The sequence below is a fragment of the Cyprinus carpio genome, chromosome B25, assembly GCF_018340385.1.
Source record: "Cyprinus carpio isolate SPL01 chromosome B25, ASM1834038v1, whole genome shotgun sequence".
NCBI lineage: Eukaryota > Metazoa > Chordata > Actinopteri > Cypriniformes > Cyprinidae > Cyprinus > Cyprinus carpio.
The window spans coordinates 6,944,114-6,962,803 of NC_056621.1; the positions used below are offsets into that span (position 1 = coordinate 6,944,114).

Here is an 18,690-nt window from a genome sequence, read left to right on the forward strand (position 1 = left end):
ACAGCTAAATAATCTACACTGTATGAATATATGAAAACTTTTTATAGCATTTGATTTCATATTTCAAATGGCAATAATGATACCTTTTACATTCAAATACTGCGCATAAAAATATTTAAGATAATTGTAAAGATCAAGAAAAGTGCTCTTGTCCATTTTTAACCTTACAAGAAACATTATAAATATGCTTTACAGGAATATTTCATTTGAGATGTTACACAACTGAGGTCCTGAGCATTACAAGTAATTTTAGCCCCAAACACCAGCAAATACAGTGAAATGTGTTTAACGTTTCATCTTTACAGTGATACAGGAAATGTAAACAAACATCCCAGAAGATGTGATCACAAATATAATCCAAGCTTGTGTTCTGTTCGGTAGTTTCCATGACGACGTCACTGTTGTGTTTTTAAACTCGTGTCAGGAAGTTCAGGTTGAGGCTGCTGGGGATCTGGATGGTCTCGAGGGCCACAGGTGAAGGGTTGAAGGGGAAGGTGACTGGGAAAATGATCTTAGCATCCATCAGTAACTGAGAAGACTCCTTACGATCCTTTAATAAAGTCTAGAGAGGATGGAGAAGTGTTTTACCATGTAAATCCAACAATATCTGCTTTAAAATACATTTAAAAACATCGAGAAATGACTCACCTGTACAGACTTTATGAATAATATAGACACTCTCTCCTCAAACTCATTCACTGGTGTGTACAAGCTGAGGATTTTCACAATCTGTCCCAGAAAGAAACAGACACAGAACATCAGAATTAAACTGAAGGTTTCAGCAGAGATGCTCTGTTCAGCTCTCTCTCTCTCTCACACACACACACACACCTGTTCAGTGGTGAGAGCTGTGCACATGGTGCAGATGGCCTCTGCGTCGTCCTGGCTCTTCTTTTTGATCTGCAGAAGCTGAGCCGCCTGAATCAGAGGCTCCAGAGACTCTCGCGCTCCACTGCCCTGAAGATCTTTATCCAGCAACCACTCCTCCAGCTGACATACATTATACCTTATATGAAGGACAAAACAATAATAAATCAAGAAATAAAAAAACTTATACACAGAATTCTATAAATTTGTTTTTTTTTTTTTTTAGAATTTAAAGAAACTTTACAGAATTATATATAATTTTTTTACTGTATATAATATATATATATAAATTTATATAATTATATAATTTATATATAAAATGTAAAAATTGTATATAAAAAAAATATACTAATAATAGGCATATATAATACCCCACTGAAATGCTATTTTAGGCCTATATAATACTCCACTGAAATGCTATTATATAATTAATAAAAATACATAATTTTGTATTACAAATTAGAATTAGCATTTCATTGGTGTATAATTTTATTTCATGCATTTTTTTATACAGTTATAATACTAAATTATAGCAACATAACTTGAGTGAAACAAAACCATTCAAAATTAAAAGAAAATCTCCTAAAATGAATTCCATTTGTTAATTTTTTTTTTTTATAAATTTATTTTAATAAAATATTTCAAAATTAAAAGAAAATCTCCTAAAATGAATTCCATCATTCTACGTGATAAAATTTAATATATATATATATATATTATATATATATATATATCTATATATATATATATATATATATATATATATATATATATATATATATATATATTTATTAATAATTTAATAATTAATAATTAATTTTTTTTTTGTATGTGTTTTATATTTTTATTTGTAAAAAATAAAAGTTTTTTTTGAAGGTTTTTGAAAATGTGTTTTAAGTCTATATCTCGCTATTCTGTCTTTTAAACACAAGGTAATTGCGACTTTTTCATCTCACAATTCTGACTTTTTTATCAGAATTGTGTGATATAAACTTGCAATTCTGACTTTATAACTCGCAATTCTGAGAAAAAAAGTTATATAAGACACAATGTAAAAATGTAAATTGTACACACACATAGGCTATACTATGGAAGGCCGTTTCCGCCAGAATTGTGAGATATGAGTTCTGAGTTGAGAGTTTTGAATTGTGAGTTTTTAAGGTCGAAATTGCCTTGTTTTATTTTTTATTTAGTGGTGGAAACGGGCTTCCATACTATACTAATATACTGGTATAAATGGTGTGTGTTTTTTTTTAATTTATTTTTTAAAATTATGATAAAAAAATTTTTTCAATCCAGACTACCCTCACGTCAAGTGGCCTCTAGTGGTCAGTACCTGATCTGCAGGCCTTTACTCCAGGAGCACATGTCCTTGCGGAGCAGTAAGTTGTTGAGCGTGACAGAGCAGAAGACGTAGAACTGCTGTTTGATGACCTGTCGGACCACCTCGGTGTCGTTGCCGTGCTGAAGCAGCGTGTAATAAAACACATCCAGCTGCTTCAGAATGGACTCCAGCGAGTGAGCGCTCTCCTCATGGACACTGGACGTGCGTTTCCTCATTCCTGTGGGCTTCACACCCATCACACCCTGAATGGTCTCCGTCTCCAGCATGGCTGGTGCTAGAATGAGGACAAGAGGGAATGATCTAGCAGAGAGTGTCTATTAAATATTAAAATATTTATAACCAGAGCATGCAGCATTACCAATTTTGGGGTGTAAAATGTTTTCTATGACCCTGATGAGCTGCTGGTAGATCTGAATAGCCAGATCACTCAGAACCTGCCGGTACTCAGACAGGTCAAAGTTTGTCAGACAGTGTTCGTTCTGCCGAGGCGTGTTGTGCTTTGTGTACGCCTAAAAGAGGTCAGGAAGAGATAACATTAGGTCAGCATTCATACAGCAGAAAATAATTAAAAATAAAAACATACATATCCATGTGTACAGACCTTTCTTCCTCCTCTCAACATTTACAGCTTCCTTCACAAAGCTAAATGTTTTAGCATCTTTTTTTTCATCAGAATCCTCTAATGCAGCATCTAAGGAACCTCAAATAACTAAACTGAAATTTGAAAGTAACTCACCCAAACACTGATTACTGATTTGTTGCAATGCATTCTGGGATTGCATTTCTTGTGAAGGACTTGTTTAATCAGGACGAGATATTTAATAGGCCTAAATGCTGCTGTCATTTTTCTGCTAATTTTTAAGAACAATCTTCATGCTAGGAGTGTAATACTGATGCCTACAATGCTGTCTAGGTAGGAAGCACACTAGGTCTGAAACACAACACAATCTACCTCCTCTCCACTGTACTGCCTCAGGCAATGTAAGAAGCGACAGGTGTTTGCCAACCAGAAGGAAATGGTTTCAAAATCTCCACGTTTCTGCAAAGATAAGTAAGTTCACAGATGTTTAACTGAAATAATCTGGACCACATTTTTCATATTAAGATGGTTCACTATCATCTCAGTGGATTCGTATTCCAACATTTCCTGACTGAGAGAGTCTCTCACCTTCAGCACGTTCTTGATGGTGTTGATGGAGGAGTTCAGCAGGGTGGAGACCCGCTGGTCATCGTTGGCGTAGTCGGCGTGCCGCAGACACATGAAGAGAATGTAAGCAGGCAGACCTGGCACCAGATTCACCGCCACACCTCGGGGTTTGAGCTCTGTGGATCAATGTTTAAAATGACTGACAATCACTCTTTTCAATGGAATACAAGTTAAAGCCTTCAGCAAAAAAGTCTTTCCTTTTAACTTTGATTCGATAAAGCAAAAGAAAGTAACTATATACATCTGTATTTTTTAGTCTCTCTGCTGACATTATATTTATGTTCAGATCACCTGTGATGAGTATCTTGAACAGTTTGCTCTCGTCTTCTCTCCTGTACTCCAGCATGCCTTGGAAATCCCTCTCTTTACGAACGATGCTGACCGTGTGACCGCTCTCGCCAACCATGTTCTCCGGAGACGACTGCTCGATATGAACACCTGCTGCCACCACCAAAATATTATTAATACTTTCTAAATAAAAATATTCTTGGGATGCCACTCCTACAGAAATTCATGTGACAATTAATCTAGGAAACTTATTAAAAGCATTAAGAAAAAAATAAACATGAATTCATTGTCCGACTCCTAACTTGACAGATAATATTTTCAAAATGAGAAATCATTACCCTCAGCCTCCCCAAACTTTTTCATGTATATTTTCAGGTGTTTCTTTAGTTTGCGGACCATTTTGTCCTGTTTCCCCATCTGCTCCAAGAGGTCCTAGAATTTACAGAAATCATTTTAATACAGACGAATATTTACTATGATATATTAAAATGTATGTTTACCATATTTTGTTGCGTGAGGCGACTGATCTCGTGCTGCAGGCTTGCTTGTATTCGGGCATCATGAGGAAGCTCCAAGCTGTCTGACAGCATCTGCTGCTGGTGACCGAGCTCCGCCCTCAACCGCTGAAGCTCCGCCCTCAAACCCTCCACCTCCTTTTCATGGGACTGTCCCTGAGTTTGCAACTGTGACTCTAGAATCCTGCAAAGAGAGAGAGATATTAAAATATCATACAAGATAGTGTTATTTTAGTATCACTGATATACTATTAGTTTTTGTTAATATTTCAAATTCTATTTTATTTTTATATTTTATAGTTGTAATTTTTATTTTGGTTAAATTTTGAATAATTTTGCTTTGTTTTTGTCTTTTATTATTCTATATGGCTTTCATTAAGTTTTATTTTATTTTGTTTTTAATTATTTTAGTACTGCAACGTCAAACAAACGTCACCAACTAGCTGACATAAAATGTTATTGTTTTTCTATTGTTTTTTAGAAAAGCCTTTAAGTGCATATGGTATGATATGATTTTCGTAATCATTTTTAAAAAAAATTTTTGTTTTTTACAATTTCCTAGCTGACATAAAGTTTCATTTTTATTAGTTTCGTAATTAATAAGTAAATAATTAAATAATAGATGTTTATTTTATTTCAGTTCATTCTATTTTGCCTAATATTTTGCCTTTGTTTACCAATATAAAAAGACGTTTGTGCAAATGGTGTGTGCAAATTAGTGATTGTGAGAAAGAGTGTTTTCGTATAGTAAATCTATTTTATTTCACCTGTTAGTTTCCTTCAGGCTCTCATAAGCCATCCAGAGTTCTCCATCCTCATTGAGCTCATGAAGGTCCAGTGTGGGGGATCTGAGAGAGAAAGTCATGATTTCCATTAGAAGGAAGAATGCATGTTACAGACTGATCATGGATATAATGACTGTAAATACAAAATTATGGAATATGAATGATGACTAACCTGCTCGAGTCACCTGAATCTCCTTCAGTTCGCGTTTCCTGTAAAAGAAATGTATATACATATATATTAACAAAAAATTATGTGACAAATTTTACATATTGATTGTCAAATGGCTGAAAACAGTTTGCACACTACCTTATGTTTAAATGCCTCGTGGTTGACCAGTTGAGAGCGCAAAATGAGCACTTCCTCCTTTCGCATTTCAAGCTCTTCTGTGGTGGAGTTGAGCTGTTCGAGGAGCACATTATATGCCTGACCTCCAGGGGACGCCACCTTTGACCCCAACCCCTTACTGAGGGACTGACGGAGCTCCTGCAGATCTTTCTTCAGCTTCTTATTGTCAGACTCCAGCTCCTGACGCTGAGAGCACATCACAACACACACGTGTAAAAGACAAACACAAGAGTTTTATTAAGTGTGTAAAGGCGTGTTTTTGGTACCTTCAGAGCCTCGAAGTCTCTCTCAGCCCCTAATAATCTCCGACAATCTTCCAGTTCCTGAAAACACAAAGATCACGCATGACCATAGAATTTCTTTTTTATTGGTTGACTTAAACCGAGCTGTTCTGGCTCTTACTTTAGTTCGTTCCAGTTGTAGCTGCTCTTCTTTGGTGTCCATCTCACCCTGCAGGTCCATCTTCTCCTTCTCCAGCTCAGCGACTCTCCTCTGCAGCTTCAGCAGCAGGGACACATCAGCTGCCGTCTGCACAGCATCCTAGACGCACCAAACACAACCATCAAATTCTTTCATAACAGATAATCTAGGAGAAACTTAGAAGTCAAGCTGCCTTTGGAAACGGACCTCTCTTTCCAGCGAGCTGACCTCTGACCCTGTGAGCACAGAGCTGTGGACGCTCTCTGATTGGCTGCTGCTGTAGCCAGAGTCGGCTCTGTTATGACCAGGTTTAGAGAGCTCCTTTTTAGAAACACAAATATATTACAATATTAAAAATGTGAAAAATAGCACTGTATTAGGAAAAAAAAAAATTCTTACTTCAGCCGCCTCTTTTTCTGATCTGAGATCAGCGTAGCGCTCCTCCAGCTTCAGGTGCTCGGACAAAAGGTTCTGGTAACGGAAGCGTTCCTCATTCAGCTGTGCTTGCATGTGCTCTGTGACCTCCTCATGCATCGACTCTGACTTCTCTGTTTAAGACAATGCAGATGACAACTGCTACATGACTCTCTCTTGGTCTGTAAATCCAGTTTCATACATTGTTAACCACTATATAAAAAAGTTTGGCAGATAAACAGATCCACTACCAGTGAGATGAATAGGACTGCTAAAGAGTAACTTCCTCCACAAGGAATACAGATACTCTTGCCCAAGCCCTCACAAACCACAATAGTATTACAAGTTATAAGGTTGGAGCTTTCCTGAGTCAAGCCAAAACAGCGTGAATGCACCTTTTATCTGCTGCTCCTGTTCCTGGATCAGTCTGTTCATCTCATCTTTCTCACTCTTCAGCAGTGTGTTCTTCTCATTCAGTTCAGAAACCATCTGCAGACAGCGGTTAGGTGATTGATCACAATGTTTTACTCATCTACAACACATATGCTTTTGTTCTGTAACTGTTAAAACCCAGCAGTGTTTAGAAGACACCATCAAAATTGGATTAGAATATAGGTAACAAATACATATATATATATATATACATATACATATACATACATATATATATATATATATATATATATACACACACATATATACACACACATATATACACACACATATATATACACACACACATATACATATATATATACACACACATATATACACACACATATATATATATACACATATATATACACACACACATATATATATATACACACATATATATACACACACACACACATATATTTATATACATATATTATATATACATACATACATAAACATACATACATACATACATACATATTATATATATATATATACACATACACACACACACACACACACACACACACACACACTTTTACAGTCACCAAAGCTGTATTTATGTGATCAAAGATACAATAAAAACTGTTAAAAATGGTTAAATATTATTATATTTTAGAATGTAATATATTCCTGCAATAGCAAAGCTGAAATTTGTGCTGCTTAATATTTTTGTGGAAACCGTGATACATTTTTAGTAGGATTCTTTGATGAAGAGAAACTTCAAAAGAACAGCATTTATTTGAAAGTTAAACATTTTATAACATTATAAATGCCTTAACTGTCATTTTTGATCAATTTATTGTCCATGCTGAATAAAATTATTTATTTCATGGAGAATTTATATATTATATTAACTGTTTAATTTGATTAATTTTTTTTTGGTGATTTTATAACACACACACACTAATGTTCGAAAAATTTGAGGTGACCGATTTTTTTGGTCAATAAATGATGATATTAATATCACACACTATTCTAAGTAAATAATAAAAAATATATTTATTTTAAGAAAACAAATAAATAAAACCTCTTTGTTCTTCTCCAGCTCCTGACGGACCAATTCCAGCTCCTCCTGTAATGATGTCACCCGGTCTCCACGGTGACGGGACTCCTCTTCCGCATCTTGAAGAGTCTTGAGCTGCAGGTGCAACTTCTCCAACTCCGTGGCACTGTGGCTCTCCATCTGTCTAATTTGCTCGGAAAGCTCTCTGTTCTCCTTATGCTAACGATACAAACAAACATTCTGTAATTTAAACATGGATTACTCATTATATATCAAGACAGATGACGATAAACGAGACGAAGGATACCTGCTCATCCAGTTTCCTCTGCAGCTGCATGATCTTGTTCTCCATGCCGAAGTTGAGCTTCTTGTAGTGCTCGACTGATCTGGCTTCAATCTTGAGTTTCTTGAGCTCTCGACGGGCCAGCATCCTGCGCACGCAACACTGCAGATACACCACAGCCCGCTTGATGCGACGGAAACGCCAGCGGGCCAGGAAGCCACGCACCCAGCGCTGGATCAGTAAAGCTTTGTGCTCACACACCAACTGGAAAAGAAAACAAGATGACAAGCTCTATAAAAGTTGCTTTCAACCCCAATCCCATGTTACTTCCTTAATATAACATTCCTGATTGAAACAGTGTAGAGAGGATTTGACTGGGAATCACGGGAAGATATACTAGAATGGTACTAGTTTTAAATAGGTTTAATTTATTTCATGTGAGATTTTGAGCTGGAAATTTAACAAAACAAAAAATGTTAGAAAACAGCTGATCTCTTGGCTGAAAATCAACCTCTAATTCAATTCAAATCAAAAATTTGAAAAAAATTCATTTACAAAAATAAAGTCAAATTTTTATATATAAATATTATAAAAGTATAATATATGCTATGTTTTAATAATATATAATATACACTACCAGTCAAATGTTTTTAAACAGTGATTTTTAATGTTTTTTTAAACACGTCTTCTGCTTCTGCTCACCAAGCCTGCATTTATTTGATCCAAAGTACAAAAAAAGTAATATCTTAAAATATTTTTACAATTTAAAATAACTGTTTTCTAACTGAATATATTTAAAATGTCATTTATTCCTGTGATTTCAAAGCTGAATTATAGCATCATTACTCCAGTCACATGATTTTTCACTAGTCATCCTAATATTGTGATTTGCTGCTCAAAAACATTTATTATTATTATTACATTGAAAACATCTGAGTAAATCCTTGCTTAAAAAAAGTATTAATTTCTATTATTTCTCTTCCAAAAAAAGAAAAAAAATAATTCTTAATTACTAGATTCTGATTGTTAATGTTTAAGTTTAAATTGTTAAAATATTTTTTTTATTCATAGAATACTTAATTTATTTAATTATTAATTTTTAAAATGTGTTTCGACTGCACAACTGTTCATTCCACAACTAAACGAAGGATCATGTGACACTGAAGACTGGAGTAATGATGCTGAAAATTCAGCTTTGATAACAGGAATAAATTACAAATATATTCAAATAGAAAACAGTCATTTCAAATAGTAAAAATTAGGAAAAAAAAAATTGGATCAAATAAATGAAGGCTTGGTGAGCAGAAGAGACTTCTTTAAAAAACAAAAAAAATCTTACTGTTCAAAAACTTTTGACTGGTCGTGTATCAATTATAAAACAATTTTATATATAATAGTAGAATTTTAAAGGGAAATTGCAGTAGATAATAAATTCAAAATGTTAAAACTATTATTTATTATGAAACAGAATTCCTGGTACATGACATCATATCCCTTTTCATATTTGCAGCGGGCTCTGAAATAATTTCACTGCCACTTTAAATGAATGAGAATTAGCATTTCTCTGTCCTAAGAAATAGCTGGTACTCATTCCTGAAACCCTGATTCTTTTTTCTTCTTGCATATTATTAAATTTGTGATTACAAGCCTAGATATTTAACGGCTCTGCTACACCACAAAAACTTGTCTGCATACCCGTTTATGCTCCAGTCTGGCTGTATAGCCGCGCAGTAACCTCTGAATGAGAACCGCTGCTGCTTTCTGTCGCAGGAACTGTCGTCTGGCTGCCCACATCCGTGTGCACTTCTGGAAGATCACTGCGGCCCGCGTCCTTCTCAATGTCTTGTACAAGCTAAACGAGGGTAGATAAAACACACTGTTAGTTTAGTTTGCAACTAATAACCGAATTACAGTTTGTCTCAATGTATGTTTGATTCATGTCACAAAGATAATCTACAACATTTGTGAGTGTGACGCACCATCGAGCCTGGTGTCCTCTCGTGTATCTCTGCAAGGTAATGGCTGCTTGGCGAATACGCAGGTATTTCTTGCGGGCGAGCCAGCAACGGATAGTTTTTTGGATGTCGATGCAGGCCGTACGGAGTTTGTCAGCCCTCAGTTTTTCCAGGTAAGCCACCTGTCCAGCCCGGAAGAAAATCTTTGTTTTTCCGAACTGGTATTTATCTTTGTTCTGCAGAGGGGGGACAAAGTAACATCAGACAAACCATCAACCAACCTAAGCTGGTTTGTAGAATGTTTTGAATGGTTTAGAGTGGTTTTGGGCACTATTCAACAGAGATCAGCTTAAACCAGCCTGTGTGCAGTATGTTTTTACATGCTCTTTATATAGAGATATAACAAAAACTTCTGCTTATGTTTACAAAGAGAAGTGTGATACCTGCACAAGCCGTTCTAAAACACTCTGGCAGGTCAACTTCCTGTCTGAGATGATTTCTTTCTGCCTCATTAGAACACGATAGCGGCTGAAGAACTCTTGATATGTCCACCTGACCAGAGAGAGAGATTAAGATGTATTAAAACACAAACAGATCAAATCAGTTAAGGCATTTAGAGCTGGATTACAGAACTACATTTTTGCAGATCTAAAATAGTTTTCAACTGTTGTATGATCATCAGGTCAAATTTTTTTGATTGGTTCTTATGAGTTAGTCACATCTGATTGGTTAACTTGAATTGGTCAAAGCCAATCAGATTGTAAGCAGAAGGGACACTGGGAAGACATGTGAGTTAGTGAATTAGCACCTGGAAGGGAAGCCTGTGGCTGAGATGCGAATGGTCTCGAGGACTCCACACGCTCTGAGCTGCTGAACGGCTCGATGGGGGTCCATCCTACAGACAGAAAGAGAAGACACTATAGTGACCCATGTTACATAACAGTGGATTATGTGTGAACTCAGCTTACTGACATGAAGGGGGCTTTAACGTCATTTGGTTTGATACAGCGCACATAGTGTGGGGTGGTGGCGTTCAGAGTGTCCATAAGCAGGTGCAGAGAGTTCCTGAACTTTAAACAGGAGGAACAAAAGCATCAGACAAACGACACGGTGATTTTCTGTGAAAAGATCTGAGTGGATAATATCTGTTTAACAGAGCACAACAGCGACCACCCACTTTTCCCACATTTTCAACAGCCTTGGGTAAGGAAGCACTTTTCCCATTCATCTTCCCCATGATTTATAGAAGAATAGTATATGAAAATTAGGGGAAAAGACAAAGCTACAAGACTGAGGCAATGACATAATGGAATCAAATAGAATGAAATAAAATAAAACTACAATTTCGTATTGGTATTAAATATGAAAACAAAGCTTTAGAAACTTTATAGTAAGATTGTTTTTTTTTTTTGTTTTTTTTTGAAATTATCATTGACTTTAAGAACTTTAAGATTCTTATGCTCATCAAGGGTGCATGTTTATTTGATCAAAAAATACAGTAAAAACAGTAATATTAAATATATATAATATATATAAAAAATAATATATAAAACTGTTATTAAAAATATGTTTTTCTATTGTAATATGTTTTCAACTGTATTTTAATATGCTGATTTGGTGCTCAAGAAACATTTCTTATTATCAAGGTAGAAAACATTTCTTCAGGATTCTTTTTAATGAATAGAAAGTTCAAAAGAACAATATTTATGTGAAATATTATTTTTTGTAACAATGTAAAAGTCTTTATTGTCACTTCTGATCAAATTAATGCATTCTTGGTAAATAGAAGTATTATTTTTTTAAATCTCACCCAAACATTTGAATATATTTGACTGTTAAACTGTTTTGATTTTGTTTTTAATATAACATCTGAGCTCACAGTCAGTCTGACTTACAAGGTTTATTGTTATTAGTATAATCAATTAATGGAAATAAATGGGGTTTTACTTTCAGAGCCTTACTGTATCAACAGTTCAGAGGAGAATAAATAACAGAGACGGATCTTGGCTTTGTTGGTCAACTCTTACCTGCAGTCCAACTGACTTCTTGTGCTCCCTAACAGACTGGATGGACCGTCCAGCCTTTGCACGACCAGATGGTGCCGTGGTGCTCAGAGCTGCAGGTGTTTCCTCATCCTGGAAGAGCTCAACCAGCAAGGCGAACTGTGAGAAAACAAGAGAGCCTTTATAACTGAGCGATATGCTACTTGTGCCAATTACACTCTACACCAGTGGTTCTCAACCCATTACTTGCATTTAACACTAATCCATGACCAATCCATGTTTTCGGCTGCAAACCACCAGAGCAAAATTCCTCTCTCATGAACTGAACAGCAGGTGGCGATACTTATCTCAAGACATGTTCAATCACACATCTATTTTTAAGTCACTGAGGGAGTAGAGAATACATTTCGCAAGCTCGAACACGTTCCTGGTTCTCAATTTGACTGTGCAGAGCACAGGAAGCTGTACTTCTGTGCCAGAAAAATGTTAGTGAGCTATGCTGAGGCGGACACACCTTACTAGCCTTCAGCACATTAATTTGTTCTTCATTGACTGTGTCTTTATTTTTCTCCAGAAATCCATCACACTGGTATTCAACCTAAAACAGAAATTGAGAGAGATCAAATTGGAAGAATTCCTGTATGACTACATAATAAGTGCATATTTTTCCTCCATGTACCTTGTCTGCAAAGTGCAGTATGATGAAGGCTTTGTTAGACATGCGCGGCTTCTCAAAGTGAGAGCTTTTCTTTAGGTGAGTGTTGTACAGCTTTTGCGCCCATGATTCATCTGAACCTTTTGGCATCTGAAAGCATCAAAGCAAGGAGTTTATCACCAAAAAAAACATGCTTATTATATAACATTTATGGTTTAATAATGGTTTTTACAGTGCATTCTTCATCTAAAAGATCTAGTAAGCCCATCTTGGCCTCGATCAGGTTGATGCACGGCTGGTTGTCGTAGAAATCGATGAGCGTCCATGGTATCTGCTCCTTCATGTACTCCTCCTGCTCCAGTTTGAACACGTGCTGGAGGGTAAATGCTTTCTGTGAGTCGTGATGTGCTTGGACATGACTGGTAATTTCGTGAATGCTGGAGCAGCTGACACACGTTTGAAAATGCTGACCATGTTAAACTGCTGCTGGAGCTTCTCGTTGGCATAGTTGATGCAGAACTGCTCGAAGCTGTTCACCTCGAACGTCTCAAACCTGGGCACAACAGTTCACCTAATTTTTTTTGTGAATGTGTTTTTTTAATATATATAGAGTGTGGATATAATATTATCAGCTCCTCACCCACCCATATATATCTAGGACACCGATGAAAGAGTGCGGTTTGGAGGAAGTGCTCAGGGCCTTGTTGACTTGGCCGACGATCCACGAGAAGAGCTTGGCGTAAATGTGTTTTGCAAGAGCGTCACGGCCGTTTATGGCCTCCAATTGGGTAACAGGCTTGTTTAGGGTTTCTGTGGCGGTCTTGAGTTTTTTATGGCACAACCAGTGAGCCATGGACTCGTACGACACCTCAGTGAGGTCACAAAACACTCCCAGGTGGCCACTTTCATCCTGTGCGAACAACATAGTGTGGAATCAATGTATGAAAATGTGTATTAAAGAAACCATTAATTCTTGCGTACTCAATGCGACCTACAGAGGTGCAGCAACTAGAAGATCCTCTCTCCTTCAACTCCACATTGCCCAGGTGAAGAATGGCAGACAGGATTTGGAATAAACCCATTTGGTGTGCCTCAGTAATTCCTGGAATCAGCAGATACTGGCATGTTTGTGGTTGAACGTCTGAACTAAGAGTATGTGAAGAAGCATCTAAAGGGTTATATCATGAGGAATCTAATTGTCCTTGATTGATTTAGATAAAAGAGCTATATGTACTATGAAAATAGAATTTAACTTCATCCATGTTTACACGTTAACTATTGCTACTGGATGTTCAGAAACCTGACCAGTCTAATCACAGAGAAGTAATAAGGATAAAATAAAAATATAAAAAATTAGATAAATTAAATAATTAAAAGAAAAATAAAATAAAATAATTAATTAAATATAAAAATAAATAAATAAATAAATAAATAAATAAATAAATAAACAAGAAAATAAAAAAAATAAAAAAATTAATAAAATAAACATAATACAATGCCATAAAGTACAAAATAAAAATAAAATAAAATAAATTAATTATGTTTCCCGTTTATCATTCTGATAGTTAGTTAAGACTACAAAAGAAGAACATATAGGACCCTGGTGTACAAAACACCTCAAGGGCACATGGAAAGTGAGGACATTCATACCCAGCAGTGAAAAAGCTTTCCTTGTGGCTTCCATCTCCTTCAGGTCGTTCACTCCCTCGATGACTGGACTTCTGCCTTGGTTAGTGTAGGGAAAGTCATCAGCGCTACCTTAAGAGAAAGACTGGTTACTGAAGAAAAGGAGTCCACCCTGAGGGGAAGTGGTGAACAGATTTACTTATTACAAAACATCACCTATCAGTTGATTTAAAGCCTACAATAACATCTGTAACCCATTATAAGATGCTCAGTAATGTAGATGCTAATGGTTTACCTGACTTAATTCTAAACAATGCAGAGTAGGTATCATACCTAACTTGAGAGGTTCAAATTGAGGTAAATGGGCACAAGCACAGAGCTGATAGAAGATGTGATAGTTTCTCTCCTCACATGCCTAAAACCGGAAACAGAAACTGGCCACTTTAGCGATATTTCCACATAAATACATCAGATTTTATATTTATTTGATATTAAAGCTACTATGTTTTATATTACTGAAATCAATGGTGACTCTTTCGAACTCTTTAAATAAGTATTCAGTTGAGATGAATGAGCAGAAGACTGACCTGAAACACCACTCTAGACTTTTCCAGAAGGTACGTCCTCATGTTGGCTCCGATGATGTGGTGTTTCCTGTCAAATCCAATCTCGATATACTTCCCAAAGCGACTGCTGTTGTCGTTTCTCGTCGTCTTGGCATTTCCTATAGCCTACACACAGAAGAGATCTAGATCTGTTTGGGAGTTTCACAGACTAGCAGAAGCTAGCTAGATAAAGATAGGCAGCTAAATGCTGTCATACCTCCATGATGGGGCTGGACGCCAGCACTTTCTCCTCCACGCTGGCCTCAGCAGAGGAGCCGCTGACCGTGGCGAAGTAACGCATGGCATATTTAGCAGAAACCGTCTTCCCTGCACCAGATTCTCCACTCACGATGATGGACTGGTTCTTTTCATCTCTTACAGGAGGAAAAGGAGAAATTGCATTGTTATTGCCACAAACTATAGACATTATATACAATCTCTTACTATTGCAAAAGGTGTGCACACATACCTGGCCATCTGTTTATAGGCCTCCTCTGACACGGCAAAGATATGAGGGTCCATATCACCCATGTTCTGCCCACTGTAAGCATTGATGATATCTGATCCATATATTGGAAGACTTTCATATGGATTGATGGCAACCAGAATGATGCCTATGTTTATTTTAAAACAAATAAATGGTTAGATTTTTTAAATTTCTGGACTTCTGGGTCAAAAGTCAGACTGAATTACAACACATTTTCAGACTATATATATATATTTTTTTTACTTTGCATACTGTTATGCAAAACAGTCTAATCTAAGAACAGGAGTCCATAACTCAAAGTCTAATGAGCTGTGCAGTACAGATGACAAACTCAGCTAGGCCACGTTTTATGGTTCATATTCACTCGCAATATCTGTTGCAATTTATGGTTACATGGTATTTAGGTAGTTTATATGTCAATGCTCTAAATAAAATAAAATAAATAATAAAATAAAATAAAATAAAATAATAAAATAAAATAAAATAAAAAATAAAATAAAACAAAATAAAATAAAATAAAATAAAATAGAAAATGAAATAAAATAAAATAAAATATGCAATTTATTTATTAAGTAACTTACATTTAAATTAAATAAAAACAAGTTAAAAATGAAACTAACAGAAAATATATATAAAAAAATAAACAGACTAGCCTTAGACATACTGCTTTCATAATAGCACTGAATAGAAAATCAATGCAGGTCAATGCTCAGAAATAAAATAATAATAATAATCAAATAAAATAACAAGTGAAATATTGAAAAATTAAAAATAAATTAATCTGAATTAAATAACATTAGAAATTTCAATTAAATAAAAAAAGAATTTAAAAAAATATATGAAACTAACAGACTACAGATTGAACAGACTCAGACATGCTGCTTTCATATTGACACTGAAGTGAATAGAAAAGTCTGATCTTTGATTTTAATATATCTAATAAGCAATGTCACGAAGAACATTTTGATTACCGCAGTAGGTGTAGATGAGTTTGGAGTCTGTGAATCGGACCCGGAGGTTGTGCAGGACGGCCGGTTCATGGAGGTAACTGAGAGCGGTGAGGTCGTTCTCACCCACCAAGATGTCCGGGTTACGAAGAGGAGGCAGAACACCACTCTTTGGGTCCAACTTGTACTCAGACTCCTGTGAAAAGTTACTCGAGTTTAACTGCAGCTACTGTGGGGAACGTGTGGAAGTTATTTGTTGAGTACGTTCTGTCACGAGCTCTACTGTCTACATGCTGTTGATTAGCTTTTATTAAAGCCAGAACACTCTTTTAATGTAAAACAAGCTGGATCATCTAGTGCACACATGCGCTTAAATGCCAGTTATGCTGTGGGTAAAATATGCAAAAAGCTTTGGGTAGCACTGACACACTTGCAGGAGATAAATTTAGAGGACATTTACCTCAGGAAAACCACAAGCTAAACTGCAGATACTTGTCTCTGGCACGGAGACTGACTGCACACCAGTTAAATGTTACACAGAGCAATGGGTGCAGTTACTGAACTATGCAGCAATCAGAATTCCACACCCATTATTTTTTCCACCAGTCTGACTCAAACTTGACTCAGTGCTGACTCAAGCAGTCCTCAGAAGCTTTAAACCATCTGATCTGGTCAAATGTGTCATGTTTTCCCTTCATACCCATGTTGGATGGGTGAACTGGATCTTAAGCTTTTACAAAACAGGGTGTATGTGAAAAACCGTTGGTACTCTCACAGTCTCATCGTCCAGCTGTAGATGTAGGACAGTGTCTCCGGGCCTGTAGTCTTTGGTGAGCGCTGCTGATCTCCACACCTCTGTGGTGTCTGGGATCCAGATTCGAGCAAACTGCAGGCGGTCAACATCACGTTAGTTTGAGTAGCATTATTTTTTAAATGCAATTCAAAGCAAATATAAAATGGTTTACTGCATATAAAAAATCGAATTAATTATTTATTTGCATATTTTTTTATTATTATTTTATCAATGCATTCATATTTAAAACAAAAATTACATATTCCTTTTAAGTTTAATATTGTGAAATTGTATTATTTATCTCAAATTAGAGCTGCAACTCAGATATTTATTTGTACTTTTCTTTCAACTTCAATCAAGCATCTGATTGCTTTATCAATGAAGTCACAGTTTAAACAATAAATTAAATATTTTTTCTAGATTTAATATTATAAAATGGTCTAATTTACCTAAAATAAGAGATGCTAACCAGATTAAAGTTATTAATTTCCCCCCAACTTTAATCAAGCATCTGATTGTTGTGTTATTAATGCATTCCTGTATAAAACAAGAAATTAAATATCATTATTAAAATAAAAATAGATCTGCAAATATACCTAAATATAAGAGCTGCTCCTCTGATTAACATATATGTAATTGTTTTTTTTTTTTTTTTTTTGCTTTTTTTTCAACAAGCATCTGATTGTTTTTTGAATCCATTCATATTTAAAGCAGGAATTTAAAATGTATTATATGTTCAGTGCTTTTTTGTCTGAATACAATCCGCTGCTGAATGCTTGATAATTAAACAGAAATAAACTCAAATTAATTATATTAGCATTTTTAAAGTAACCCACAAAACAGTGCTGTAAGATCGGACGGTCTGGATGGTACACTGTTGCACATGTTTCCACTGCTCAGATGTGAAAGTAGCGGGTTTAAACTCTCATACCTTCGAGTACAGCTCCGGCGCTGCCATTGGGCTCTGCCTGGACTCCCGCTACTCCACAAACATCGCAACTCTCTGTGTCTGCTGCGACTTAGAAAACAGAGAAACGCCAAACTTTCTGCAATCTCTTGGCTGGTGGTGTGGAAGTGTGACAGCCGCCGGGGAAATACATTGCGTGGCACAGTTTAATAACTAAACCTTAGTGTTCCGCCAGGGGGCGCTTGGTGGCTCAATGCGCCGCTTCTCCATTGAGCCGCATTTAGATCTCAGGATGATGTTTGTCTCACTGGAAACATGTACACAAAAATAGTGCAATTGTTTAATTAAATTAAGACAGACATCTAGCATACAAATGAAAACTCGTGCTGGTATTTCATGTAATATATATTAAAAACTAAAAGCAATCCGCTAGTAATCACAACTGTATATGATTGGTCCACCGCTGAAAAAAGTAACAGGTACCACGTGACAACAACGGAGATTTATTTAATTTACAATGAAATAAAACAATCTAATTAAATATAAACTGACTGTGAGGAGTATAATAATATTTAGTATTATTTTAATATAAAATTAAACATTATTTCTATTTATCTTCCGGGCCACCATACCCCGCCCATTTCACGTTTTAGGGTCATTCTGGGCTCTTGTTGTATTTCTGTGCCAAGCATCCGTACCAGTACCAACAAGCATGCCAGGTACCGTTATAGGTACAAACCATTAATTTTCTTTTTATCATTTTCAAGACTGTTGAACAATTTGTTTTTGAATGTTTTA

The 18,690-nt window shown here is 35.8% G+C and overlaps 1 protein-coding gene across 3 annotated transcripts; it reads right to left on the reverse strand.

The window, feature by feature from the left end:
- Positions 1–27: 27 nt before the first annotated feature.
- On the reverse strand, positions 28–18,353 carry LOC109050881 (unconventional myosin-Va-like). Of its 3 annotated transcripts, none has more exons than XM_042752576.1 (40): positions 17,917–18,353; positions 16,968–17,078; positions 16,217–16,388; positions 15,228–15,372; positions 14,976–15,132; positions 14,741–14,884; positions 14,487–14,568; positions 14,178–14,285; positions 13,523–13,629; positions 13,172–13,437; positions 12,999–13,080; positions 12,760–12,900; positions 12,552–12,677; positions 12,387–12,470; positions 11,897–12,031; positions 10,842–10,939; positions 10,678–10,764; positions 10,313–10,421; positions 9,894–10,105; positions 9,610–9,766; positions 7,939–8,178; positions 7,656–7,850; positions 6,583–6,676; positions 6,173–6,321; positions 5,981–6,094; positions 5,756–5,893; positions 5,620–5,676; positions 5,315–5,539; positions 5,180–5,217; positions 4,990–5,070; positions 4,208–4,406; positions 4,046–4,139; positions 3,711–3,860; positions 3,381–3,535; positions 3,165–3,251; positions 2,571–2,721; positions 2,204–2,486; positions 832–1,006; positions 649–729; positions 28–562 (listed from the first exon to the last, which is right to left on the reverse strand). In XM_042752576.1, exons 1-40 carry the CDS (start codon positions 17,941–17,943, stop codon positions 410–412), a joined length of 5,409 nt encoding a protein of 1,802 aa, XP_042608510.1. In that variant the 5' UTR covers positions 17,944–18,353; the 3' UTR covers positions 28–409. The 3 variants fall into 3 exon arrangements, with proteins under 3 accessions (XP_042608510.1, XP_042608511.1, XP_042608512.1); XM_042752577.1 differs by having other exon boundaries at positions 3,711–3,857; positions 17,917–18,352; XM_042752578.1 differs by lacking the exons at positions 14,741–14,884; positions 14,976–15,132; positions 15,228–15,372; ... (1 more) ...; positions 16,968–17,078; positions 17,917–18,353 and having other exon boundaries at positions 14,178–14,281; positions 14,487–14,546.
- Between the last annotated feature and the right edge of the window lie 337 nt (positions 18,354–18,690).